Below are 13,024 nucleotides of genomic sequence, written 5' to 3'. Positions count from 1 at the left end.
TATGCGTGCATGTTTACGCGAAACAAAGACAAAATAAAATCATGTTGTAAACAATTTTTTGTCGAATTTTATTTATGACCATACTAAGTTTAGAAATGTACATCATCTGCTAGTCCGTCAAACTCTCTGGGTGTTACCTGCGGCACCTCTGTGTTCGATTCTACCAGTGTGTTCAATGGACCTGTCTTTGCAGACATGTGGTCTACAGCCATTTCTGGTAGTAAAGGAGGGTGCTGGGATTTTCTCTTTTAGCTTATAAGGACGAGTTATCTTTGCTCGCTGCTTTCTCTTCTTTTCGAAGACTCTACATGAGAGGGAAATCATGCATTTTAATATATTTTATATCTCTACGATAATTGTCTTAAACGCTCAGACTTAATTGTTATCTTTAGTAAACTTCCATAGGTGATCTGGACGAATCACGGTCCTTCCATATTCTCCATTATCCAAACACTTCATACGCGAAAGAGTACAGCTCACGTTATGTCTCCAATCAATCTCTCTTCTCTCTTCCTCTCCCACGAATATCGGGAAGTTTGCTTCAATGAAGTCACAGATTTGATTCGGGAACATACCCCCTTTTACTGTACTCAACTTAAGACCGTCGGCTCGATCCCTCACTAAATATGAAACCGGTTCGTCAGAACTTAGAATAGCCTTTGCAATGACAGCCACATATGTCTCTCCTTTAGGCATGTTTTCGTTAGTGATGCTTTTTTGGCTTACTTAAAACCACTTCTATACAGTCTATGCTCCATTTCCATTGGTCCACCATTGATTGACACATGCGATAACTATTTAAACTCTTCCTTCAAGTAATATAATTTATTATTCGCATGGACTCACTCGTTCTAGTCATTTTATTCCTCAACTTTACTCAATTCCTGGGACTCATATACGCTCGCGGTGAGATATTACCACTAACAAATGTGACAGTTTAAAACAGTTTATTACAGTGATACTAGATCATTCTATGTACACTCTTTCCTTCTCTTCCTCTTTTCTGCTCCTGCGCGCGCGTCCGGAATGCGGTCGCGTAGCGACCGTGGCAATGTTTCCACGTTTTGGTCATGTTTCGTCACATGTAAGTCCATATCATATGAGCTAAGTAAGTCTTTGGATTATACTCCTTGTAATTCTTCCAATCGCTTTATCACATATCGATGTCCAGGTTTTGTGTAAAACGTGCTTGTATATAGGTACTTGCTATGTTGCCTCTCTTTTATCCCTTTTATTTTGTGTTTAAACGGAGTATCCAGGAACGGTTTGATTGTATATATCTTCTCATCGACTTGTATGTAGGGATGAATTTCAGTGAGATACACCAGTTGTCTGATTGGATGAAATCGAACTTTCTTCATCATCACTTTGGTCCCACGTATCATCATACCATTCCGACTCATAGCCACTCTTATATACACATTGCTAGATTTCCATTGGTCTATCATTGATTGACACACGTCATAACTCGGAAACAATTTGGACAGACAGGTCATTGACTTTGATCCGAAAAACATGTAAGGACGCTATGACTTGATTAAAATTTGATGGACAGATAATAATGAGACAGTTACAACGTCTGCTGGCATTTTGTATTTTTCCCCGGTTTGAATGCTCTGTGGTTCATTTTTCCCGAGAAATGGGAATGTTCATGAGCATGGTGCTGCGTTTTGGAATACCCTTTTCGTTCGATTTTTTTCTGATAATGTTTTTAAACGGGAGATTTAATTATTTCTCTTCGAATAATTCTCATTGAATTGCGTCGATGCATCGTTGTTATTTTCCTCACTTGCGGAATTTTGTATAGAATTTAAAACACTTTCGTCACTGCTAGTGATCACATTCACGCGTTACAGTTTATTTTTAATTAAGATTTGAGCTAAAGTAAACATTTTTATTGAGAAAAAAGCTATCACATGTTTATACCTCGAACGACCCATTGATCATTTTCAGAGAATTTTGAATACTCATGAACTGAGTGATCACCATCCGAACTATTTTCATTTTATTGGAGTAGGATGAATTATTCACATTCCATCGTAGGGTTTAGGCGGAAACAAACCTCTTTTATTCTCGATTTTTTTTACACGATACGAATGCTAATGACATATTGAAATCACTTTTACCATTGGAAGTGAGTCACCATCTTGCGTTTTATTGTTTCCATTGTTTGTCTCACTCGATGTTTGACTGTTAGGGTTTTTATTTTGATTTTGATACGGGAATAAGTCGGTTAGGGAATTGGGCTTAGGGTGAGAGTTAGGGGTGCGGTCTTGTGAGTGACCGCAATAACCCAGGTTCAAATCCTGGTCACGACAATGTTTTCCTTTTATTCTAAAATGAAAGTTTTTTTAATATTCATTTTATCTTGAGATCATTTTCCCTAAGGGAGGATTAAACACCATCTTAGGTTTCATTATTTTTATTGTTTTACACCATCTTAGATGACCTTTATTTTTTTAAATTATCAAAAAAAAATCACGCTCCTATAACCTACGCAATTTAACCCTAAACCAGGATTTATTGAACGCTTCTAATTTTTGTTTCCTTCCTACATCTCTCATACATTTCCTTCTAATTTTCAAGTGTGGATACTCTATTGTCCTAGAACCGGTATGGGTAGTTGCGTGATACTATGTATCATTCATAATAAACACTCATATTTCGTCTATCCACTTTGGTTTCTAGAGTGCTCTTATTCTTTTTAAATTGTCCTGCCAAAACGCTTCTCTCTCTATTTCTTCTTCTTTTAGTACACACCATTCGCGTTGACCGCAATCAAGGAGAAATCGTAAAAGTCAGACATTATAATACTGACCAAGAGTTTATAGCGACAAGGTCTACCCGAACACTTTGACAGCTTGTCAAGCCCTGTGTCTTACGATAATACATCTCTTACATTTTTTAAACGTAAAAGTCATATGTCCTGAATAACCTGTACCACATGTGTGTGGAAACCTTTTGGGACTCTTATAAATACAACTTCTGCTCACAGTCTAAGTCGATTAGATTAGTATGTCTAATCCGCGATACCCAAACGCGCAATATAGGGTCCATTCTCTTTTCCCTGTGTTGTGTGTCAATAAACATTACGCGTATGCGAAAAACGTGTGTTGGAGTTAACCCCTCCGTCATCTTGGATTCTTTTGTTCCCATTGTCTTGAGAAAACCGTTATTTTTTAAAATGAGATGCGAAAAAACCCTACACACGAACCCACGTGAGATCTAACCCTAACCTCCCCAACAACCCTAACCCCAACAACCCTAACCCCAACATCCCTAAACCCCAACAACCCTAAACCCCTCGTGCACCTACGCCGCATGAATAAACCCTAAAACCCCCCTCGCGCACCTACGCCATATGAATATTTCATTAGAAATCACTTGGCCGAATCACTCGGACCCAGGCGGCGCGGAAGTTGCCATAAACCTATGATTCCAACGTGGGAGAACAATCTACTTTTCAATTGTACAGTGACATGATGACAGCTTGTCAATCAGAGTGACATTTTTACGATTATGTATAACCTCTTCTTACATTTCTACATTCATTTCAGACACCATGTCATCTGAAAAACAACTGTTTGGACGAAGAGATTGAACGCAATCCCCAGTGGGCCGGAACCATCCTAGACGAATTATTTGCCATTGTAAAAGAAAAAGCTACCACGCAAGATCTTTGTGAAAAACGTAGACAAGTGACAAGATACATTAACGAGATTGAAACTTATGATTCCAACGTGGGAGAACATTCTACATTCCATCAATTATACAAAGACATGATGACAGCCTTTCTAGCTTATGTTACCTACTTACAACTCAAATATCGTTCAGAGTGAACAAATAAATCATATGCAAAACCAAATGTTGTACTTAATCCCACCGCCATCTTGGACTCTTTTGTTTTTTGAAAAACCGTTATGATGTTTTTATTCACCCTTCTCACGAAATTTAACCGTAACCCTAAAAACCCCTCGTACACCTACACGAAATTTAACCCTAATACCCCCTCGTACACCTACGCTAATTTTAACCCTTATGACACCCTCGTACACCTATGCAACATGAATAAATAAACCTCGGCTGGGACACTCGGACCCAGACTTCAACGGAATTGCCAGTTAGGCCCCCTACACTACTTGGAAGAGTTTTATCTTCCTTACCTTTCCGACATCCATACAGTTCCACTCTCATAGATATCGTATTTTTTTTTAACTCCACTGGTAGGAAACGTATGTACCTTGCTGTGATTGGTGGATGTAGGTCGTGATAAACAACACTGCTCTCGTCTGTGTTCCCATTAAATTCCTGCATCATAACAGAGATAGATAGCTACTTTATTATAAACACCTTGCAGCCATAGGCTGAATTACGGAATATTTACAAATACAGATGATGAAAGAAGGAAAATTATCTGCATCTTATAAACATGGCTAAAACTAAAACTGTTTTTCAAGCGCTCGGTTTTGCATATGGGAAGAGTGAAATCTCTTTTGCGCCTCAGTGCGTATCTACAACTCTTCCTTTGAGGGAAGAGGCTGTGGAGTCTATGGGTAGGGTTACGGACTATCTCGTCAAACAGATTGGTTGAAATCTTTTCTCTCCTCTCGTGAAGTTTCGGTAGGCCAGCTGTTTCTAGTGCTACACTATATGACAGGTCAGGATAGATGATTCTGAATGCCCTTCTTAATAATTGTGAAATGAATACTAGTTGTTTCGATTTAAAATGTACGGTACGTGCCCGTGTTGTATACGTGAGAATTTGCTAAATAATATCTACAGAATTGCATTCTGCAATGTTTTCGTGTGGTAAACCGTGAATAATCGCACGAGAGATTAGATTCAGGAAATTCATCCCATGCCATGGTATGGCATAATTTATAAAAAATTTTTCTTCAAATATCAGTCTAAAATTAACTAAAAACTGAGTAGATGAGATTTACGCCGGCAAAGAAAAGTTGTAAAAGTATAAAACTTTCTTTTGTCGTAATGCACCGATCAAATTGAGGCCTCAATATCTCCCTCGGTACAGGTATTTGACCGTCGTTCATGCCCTACGGTAAAGAATTTTACTTTCTGGGTAGGGTGGGGCAATTGAAACGGAAGTGTCAAGTCTTTCCTGCACGATTCTAAAGGTAAAGAGTCTGTTTTCGTGAGCGAATGGCTTAGAAAGACAATTTTGACATCGTAGAATGATGCTTATTAGCGAAAACCCAACAGCACCATTAAAAATAAATACATGACTTTGCCAAATTCTACGACTTTTGTTGATCACACAAATAAATCGTTCAATATTGGGTGATTTGAACGCAATTTTAACCCAGGGAGGGAATTGAACGACCCAATCTTCAAAAGTCCCATACTGTGGGGTTGCCAGGGGGTTGCCTAGAGGGGCGTTGAAGCTTCGAATTCATCGACTAAAACATACTGTTTTGAACAACTACTGATAAATGCATTGCAACAAATCGAGTAATGAAGCTCTGTCTACTCAATAAGATTGCAAAGAGGACTGCTTGTCCTAACAAACAACACAAAGTGGGAAGTTTAAGTTAAGAAATGATCTTGGCTCTGCGGTGTACAGGGAGCAGTTCACGTTTCACAATCTTCCGCCACCTCTGATCTGTTTTACCTTTGCAATTGTTTGCCCTTGTTCCCTGTAGTACTGAAATCTCACTCCATAGTTGCTGTATTGTAGCTTGTACTTCTTCACCCGGTGATTCTTTTGACTGGATCCTTGTGTTGCTACTCGTGTTACTTTAGTGTGTTGAGCTCTGAGATCGAGCTGAAGCCACTGATTTAAACGATTCCTATCAGCTACCCAGGTCTTTCCAGTATGATGTAATCTTACACTTTTTCCGACATTCTGTTCACGGGATGAGACACTTATCTGCTCCTCTGTGATTGTACCACTTTCCATACCAAGTGTTTCTTGACAATGTAAGTCTGTTTCAAAACACAAGGAGTCTCAAATTAACAGGTTAAAAACCAGAGTTGCGACAATATACCTTGCGTTAGTAGTATAGTGACTGAGAAGTATAGACCAACAACCCTGGGGCCTAAAAATCTGAAATAATCCGTGAAAAATATATAACTCTAATCTGTAAAACCGATCTGTAAAAATGATCTGGAATAAATCTGTAAACTGATATGACAAAATCCAAAAATCCAGAAATTTTTAAACTTTATGGAAAAATTAAAATCATAAAACAGACTCAAAATGGCCTCTTCTTAATCTTTTTTTCAAATTAAAACGCTTAAATTTTTTAAAAGTACTTAAAGAAAAATTAAGTATAAAAATTAAGAATGCGTATTGCTGAATCAAAAAAATATTGATATATAGTATGAATAAAGAAAATTACGAAAAATTTGATAAAGTACTTTAAGAAAAAACACGTAATTTAATTATGGAGAGCGATTCCAGATCAAAAAAAATGTTTACAAATAGTATAGATAATATGAATAGACAAAATTTAGAAAATCTATCGAGAGAGCTACTTAGCAAATTAATTCCAAAAGATGTTATGATTCAAATGATTTTAAATGAACATCAATCACCAATTATTCAACAAAGACAAAAAAGTGTAAAACAGATGGCTCAAGAATATGAAGAAAAAAATATGAAACAAAAAATCATAGAGCCTCCTATCATTCCAATTAATAAACCAAAAATAAAAACAAGCGTGTGGGGATTGTCAGAGATGATAAAAAAAATATGACAAAAACATTATTAAACCTCCAGTACCTAAACCAAGAACTAAAAAACCTGTTCCTCTAAAAAGAACAATAATCAATGAAACAAATAGAGCTTTGAAAGGATTCACAAGATCTTATGAAATTAATATTAAAGATGAAAAAGATCCATTAATTCAAATGCAAAGCACAAGATTATTTATAAGAAGATTTATTGATAAAGAATTAGAAGAAATGAAAGGAATGAGATTAGTTGAATCATTAAAAATAACTTTTGTAAAAGTCAATCATGATGGTGAATTTCAAATTAACGAAGTATATTTCAATAGTAAACCTCAAACAATAATAAATGAAATAAACATAGAAGAATCTTTGCAATTAACAGAGCAAGAATTATTAAATAAAATAGCACAATGGATTTCAGAAGGATCTGGTTGGATTATTAACTCAGTTGATAAGCATTATTTAAACTTTAATCATTATAATCCAACAAAAGGTTCATCTTATATTGAATTACCACCAGAATTAAGGAATCCTAAAAAAGGTTTGACCAATTTGCAAAATAAGGATAATGAATGCTTTCGTTGGTGTTATATCAGACATTTGAATCCACAAGAAAAGTATCCTCAGAGAATTAAAAAAGTTGACAGGAAGTTGTTGATAAATTAGATTATTCAGGAATTGAATTTCCAGTGAAACTTAGTCAAATAAATAAAATAGAAAAGCAAAATAGCATAAATGTGAATGTATTTGGATATGACAATCAACAAAGATATCCACTTTATGTTAGTAAAGAAAGAAATGAAGATCATTTGAATATTTTACTGATAAATGAACACGATTCACATTATCTTTTAATAAAATATTTTAACAGATTTATGCATGATATAACAAAACATAATGGTAGAAAGCATTTTTGTCATTATTGTTTTCAATGTTTCAGTTCTGAAAGAGTTTTAAATGATCATAAAGGCAATTGTCTTATTATGAATGGAACTCAAGCTGTTAAAATGCCTACTAAAGACAATAATATATTAAAATTTAATAATTATTATAAACAATTACCAGTTCCATTTGTTATTTAAGCTGACTTTGAAGCTATAACTGAGAAAATTCATGGATGTCAGCCTTATGATAAAAAAATCTTTTACTCAAGCTTATCAAAAACATACTGATTGTGGGTACGGTTATAAAGTCGTTTGTTGTTATGATGATAAATACACAAAACCAATTCAAATATATCGTGGTGAAAGTTGGACTATAAGTTACTCTTTTTGGTTCAAGAGTGAAACTATACGATGGATTAAGAACACTGGTACTGAAGCTGCAGATGATGATGTCTTTTTCTTGTCCATCAACCGTACTGTGATCAATGAGATCACAATGACTGTTTATAATATCAGTGTCTTGTGATAAATTGGGCATCTTTGGACCAATATGAGTTCCAGAACTTAGAACAACCTTTTCAAAACCAATAACTTCATTAAAATTACTGCCTCGAAGATCGAGCTTATAATTATTGGCTAGTGTTATTTCAACTCTAAAGATTCTATCATCAGATATCAATGTTATTGGATACGTTTTATCACCTATTTTTGTTTGAGATTTAATGTATTCACTAAAACTCTTATAAGTCCATACACCAGCTGGTAGAGTGATTTCAGTGTAAGTTGAACCATTATCTTTACTATATTTTATCTTCTGGTTATCCAGTGAACTGTTAACATTAAACCATGTGAAACTCATGTTTATGATTCTATTAAGACCAATGACGTAATGACGATTATCGTCAAGATCTATAGTGTTGGCAAAATCAGTCGTAAAATCTGATGGTTAGTTTTTTTTCCAGATTTGTTATTGTAAGATGACAGAACAATTTCTCTTTCCATTATTTATTATAATTAGATTATATTTTAAAATAATTCTTTACAATTTCGTTGTATTGTTTTTTATTAACTATTTTTGACCTTAGAAGTGTCCAGAATAGCTTGACCTGCGTTTCTCATTTTTATACCTGTATTGCCAGCTGTCATTTCGCCAATGATAAGTTCGAGTTGTTTCAAAAGATATTTTGGATCATTGAAAAACACATTTCCTCCTTTTTGTTTTCTTCTTAAACCTTGTCCAACTGTTGTTTTAAGTTTTGTTTCATAACGATTTATATACTGATTCAATACTACTCTTGAATCGTCTATTTGTTTGTTTCTTAATTGTCTTTCTGCAGAGGATATGTCACCTTTTTGTAAATCTAATTGTTATTTGTGCTTTTTGGCCGTTTAGTTGATTTCTCTTTGTTTTTGCTTTCTTGATAATGTTACGAAGATATTGTCTTGTTCTTTGCGGATTCATTGTTTCTTGATCAATGAACTTTTCGACATTTTCATGATCTTGAATATCAAGTTTGTTGAGAATGTCTTTTTCCTTATCCTCATCATCTATTTCATAATCTGGGACTTCATCTTCATCATATTCAGGAGGTAATTCATTTGGTTGATCCGGGAAGTATTGTGGATCAACATAAAACTCTGGAAATGTTTCTTCATATGATGGAGGTTTGGGTACAATCTGTTTATCATTTTGTGGTAAAACTGGTTCATCAAAAAGTCCCTCTACATCCATATTTTCAAATGGATCCACTTCTGGGTAATAATCAATGTTTGGTGTTCCAGCTTTTTTCTTTGGTCTTATTCTGATTGGTGAGATATTCATATTATTTTCAATTACTTCATCTAATTTTTTGGTTATTGGTTTGAATTATTCTGAATATGTTTGTTGACTTGCTTTACGTCTGATATAATTTTCAGTTATTTCATTACGTATACTATTGATTTTATTCCCAATATTGGTTTTACTTTCGGCTAATTCTTTCCACTTTAATAAACTCATATATATTAGTTGGATTAATCTAAATGAATATATATTATGAGAATACCTGATTACAATGTTGAAAAACGCAAAAGTGATTTCAAACAGGTTAAAGACCGCGAATATATGCCTGATGATTATTTTCGTATGTTGATATGTGGCCCAAGTGGTTCTGGTAAGACTAATTTATTGATTCATATGATTCGTAAACTGTTATATTTTAATAAAGTATTTTTATATAGTAAAACCTTGATCAAAACAAATATATGATTCAAACATTCGAGCCAATATCAGAAGGTGCAGGTTATCCTGTTCTTGAAGCAAGTAATGATACCATAATTACAGTATCTGAAATGAATAATAAACCACAGAAAATTGTCATATTTGATTATTTCGTTTGTGAAAAGAACCAAAAACCATTAATTGAGTATTTCATTGGAGGAAGTCATAAAAAATGCTTAGTCATTTACTTAAGTCAGAGTTATTTTGGGACTCCAAAAGACATAAGATCTAATTGCAGCCATTTTTGTATAGTTTATATGATTTCCCTGATAATAATTAAAAAAGGATGATACGAAGAGAACATACATATCGAGCAGCAACACACGATGATTATTCATTTTTATACATCGACAATCCTAGAAAAACAATTGCAAAAAACTTAAATGAACAGATTTAATACATGTAATTAATATACAATGAGTTATTCGAATGGATTGCTGAATTCCAGATCATCCGATTGTAGTGAAACATCAACAGGATAAAGAGGATTGCCAGTTAATGGATTTAAATTAACCGATGATGGTAACTAGGATATGGAAAATAAACAACTTAAAAAAATTAAATATCCAACTGATCCTCAAGATGTTTGCACAAAAGTTTACGTCGACTAATGTATTCACAGTGATGGATCAAAAACTATGTCCAGTGATTTTGACATGGGTAACAACAAAATAATAAATTTAGGTGCTGGTGGATATAAAAGACGGTGTCAATGTTTCTCAATTAAACACCAAACTTGATGAAGCCCAATTTGATACTGCAAAAAATGCTTTTCAGGCTCAATTTGAGCAATTAGACAATGATAAAGCTGATGTCGCTGATCTTGATGCTTATTTTAATATACAAAATGACAACACTATATTTGGTAAGATAACTTTTGACAGTTTTCTTACCAATAATGAAAGAAAAATAGAAAATTTAGGTACTCCAACTAATAATGGTGACGCTGTCAATAAAAAATATGTTGACGATGAAAATTCAAAACAATTAGACTCAGCTGGTGGGACCATGACTGGTGAGATAAATCTTAATGGAAAAACGATAAGAAATCCCAAACCTTTAAGTTTCAATAACACCACGAAAAGTGATCTTGACACTTTACTTAAGGAAAATCGTTCGATGTCTATTCCTGAATCAAATATTTTTCATCAACATATGCAACAAATTATCCCCTTAGATTCACTTGGAAAACTGACAGAATCTGATTATGATACTTTGAAAACTGATTCAGAAAATAGAGGACTTAATCATCAAGACTTCACTGAATTTTCAGCTAGACAAAAAAAAATATCTGAATTAAGCACACCAACCAATAATGATGACGCTGTTAATAAAATATATGTTGATGATGAAATAGCTAAAAAACTAAGTTTATCTGGCGGCACTATGACTGGTGATATAAATTTAGGCGGTAAAGCAATAAAAAATTTGAAAAACAAAAATTTTGCGGATTTAGGTGGAAATGAAAATCCAGCTCTTGGTTTGCAAGAGTATCATAATTTAAAAAACGATGTTTTATATCAAATTTTAAACCAAACTCTCAATAGGTTCTCACAAACATCAATAGATCAGATCAAAAGATCATATTCAAATTCAGTCTCAACAACAAGATTCAATGCAAGAAACAAACAAATAAAATTTGTCAGTGATCCAACTGATGACACTGATTGTTCAACTAAGAAATATGTTGATGACGAAATAGCAAATATACTACATAGTGGAACCAATCTCACCAATTATCTCAACAAAAAACAAGGAGGCAATATTGAAAAAGCTTTAAATTTCACAAGCGTTCATGGTGCTGACAGACAAATCACAGGCCTTTCAGATCAACCATTGAATGGTACTGCTGCTGTTAATGATAACAAATTATAATCTGAACTTGTTAAGAAAGCTTATTTAATCACTATAATCAATGAATTAGATGGTAAAGCTGACAAAACTGCTGTGATGCTTCTTGATGGCAGCAAATCCATGACTGGTGATATGAATTTGGGAGCTAATGAACTGCTTAATTTTAAGAAATAAAAGTTATTATGGTTTGTTAGCATCTCACTCTAGCAGGTCCAATCCCCAGCTCTCAGTTTGGCAGAATATTTCACTCTTTCAAAATTAGTATGTTATCAATATTTTCAAAAAACTATCAATGACTTGTCACAAATCGATATAACTAGTATCAAACCAACTAACAGTCCGCCAGTCGCACCCCCAATTACTTTCAAAGCAAGAAACAAACAAATCAAATTTGTTGATGATCCAAGTGATGACTCTGATTGTTCGACTAAAAAATACGTCGATGATCATATTACACGAGGTGTGAGTAGCAGACTTGACAATGATCTCAGGTATATTATGTATGATTCCGGCCAATTTAGCGATGAAGACGATATCGCCGGGAAAAAACTAACTGACAATAGTGACTTTCATGAGTTTAATAGTCGTGTAAAACCATTCAAGCTGAACTTGGACACTAATAAAGGTTACTATTCATCACGGTTCTGAATTAACATGTACCAAGCTGATAAATCAGAATATACAGTTGCCATTGAATTATGGCGGAAATCAAACAAGATAGATCACAATACATTAACTTTAAGTGCCACAAGCTCTGTTGAGACAGTCTCAAGACAACTCATGAATCGATTTTCAAACCATGGAAGAAGTATTGTTCATATGACTAAATGGAATAATACAGCACCTAATTATTTAATGGTTGACGTTGTGATGAAAAACAAATCAGGTCAGGTATATGATCAGAACTTAGATATTTGGGTTGTCATTTACGGTTCTAAAGGTTATCACAATGACTTACCAGTTAAAGATCTTTGGGACAAATTTTATAGTGTAGTTCATAATGGTTTTATATATTTCAATGCACCGCTAATGATTCGTCAACCAAAAATTACCAACCAGCCCAGCCACAAAGTATTATGTAGATGAAGCAATAAAAAAATATGGTATAGAGGTTTATTAGCTCATGATAACTATCCACAAGTATTATGGTATGCTCATTCTTCCGCAGACCACACCAACAAAGTCTATCAAAGTTCTGATTCAGATTTCTCAGTCGATCCAAAAGATAACTGGCATAATCATAAAAAATGCTGGATTATACACAATAACAGTCAGTGATGGTTTCAATTCTCCAATAGCTGGATTTTTAAATTTTAAATTGAATAAAAATGAA

At 34.1% G+C, this 13,024-nt stretch overlaps 2 protein-coding genes across 3 annotated transcripts in view; one reads left to right on the top strand and one right to left on the bottom strand.

Annotated features, from left to right (window-relative positions):
- Window positions 1–13,024, top strand: part of LOC148721285 (QRFP-like peptide receptor) — a 58,168-nt gene that overhangs the window by 18,778 nt on the left and 26,366 nt on the right. The window lies entirely within an intron of this gene.
- LOC111319141 (uncharacterized) overlaps window positions 1–13,024 on the bottom strand; it is a 41,868-nt gene that overhangs the window by 11,908 nt on the left and 16,936 nt on the right. Inside the window, exons 2-3 of one of the 2 annotated variants that reach the window (XM_088735876.1) lie at window positions 5,630–5,943; window positions 4,164–4,308 (exon numbers count right to left, since the gene is read on the bottom strand). The exons of the other annotated variant lie outside the window; for it this stretch is intronic. Of the exons in view, the coding sequence (XP_088592002.1) occupies window positions 4,164–4,308; window positions 5,630–5,943 (459 nt within the window). The remainder of the gene's footprint in view (window positions 1–4,163; window positions 4,309–5,629; window positions 5,944–13,024) is intronic. 2 annotated transcript variants of the gene reach the window in all.

Source organism: Stylophora pistillata, chromosome 10 (assembly GCF_964205215.1).
Source record: "Stylophora pistillata chromosome 10, jaStyPist1.2, whole genome shotgun sequence".
Classification (NCBI taxonomy): domain Eukaryota; kingdom Metazoa; phylum Cnidaria; class Anthozoa; order Scleractinia; family Pocilloporidae; genus Stylophora; species Stylophora pistillata.
Note: the sequence above shows the minus strand (reverse complement) of the source record. Positions and strands in the feature narration are given on the sequence as shown.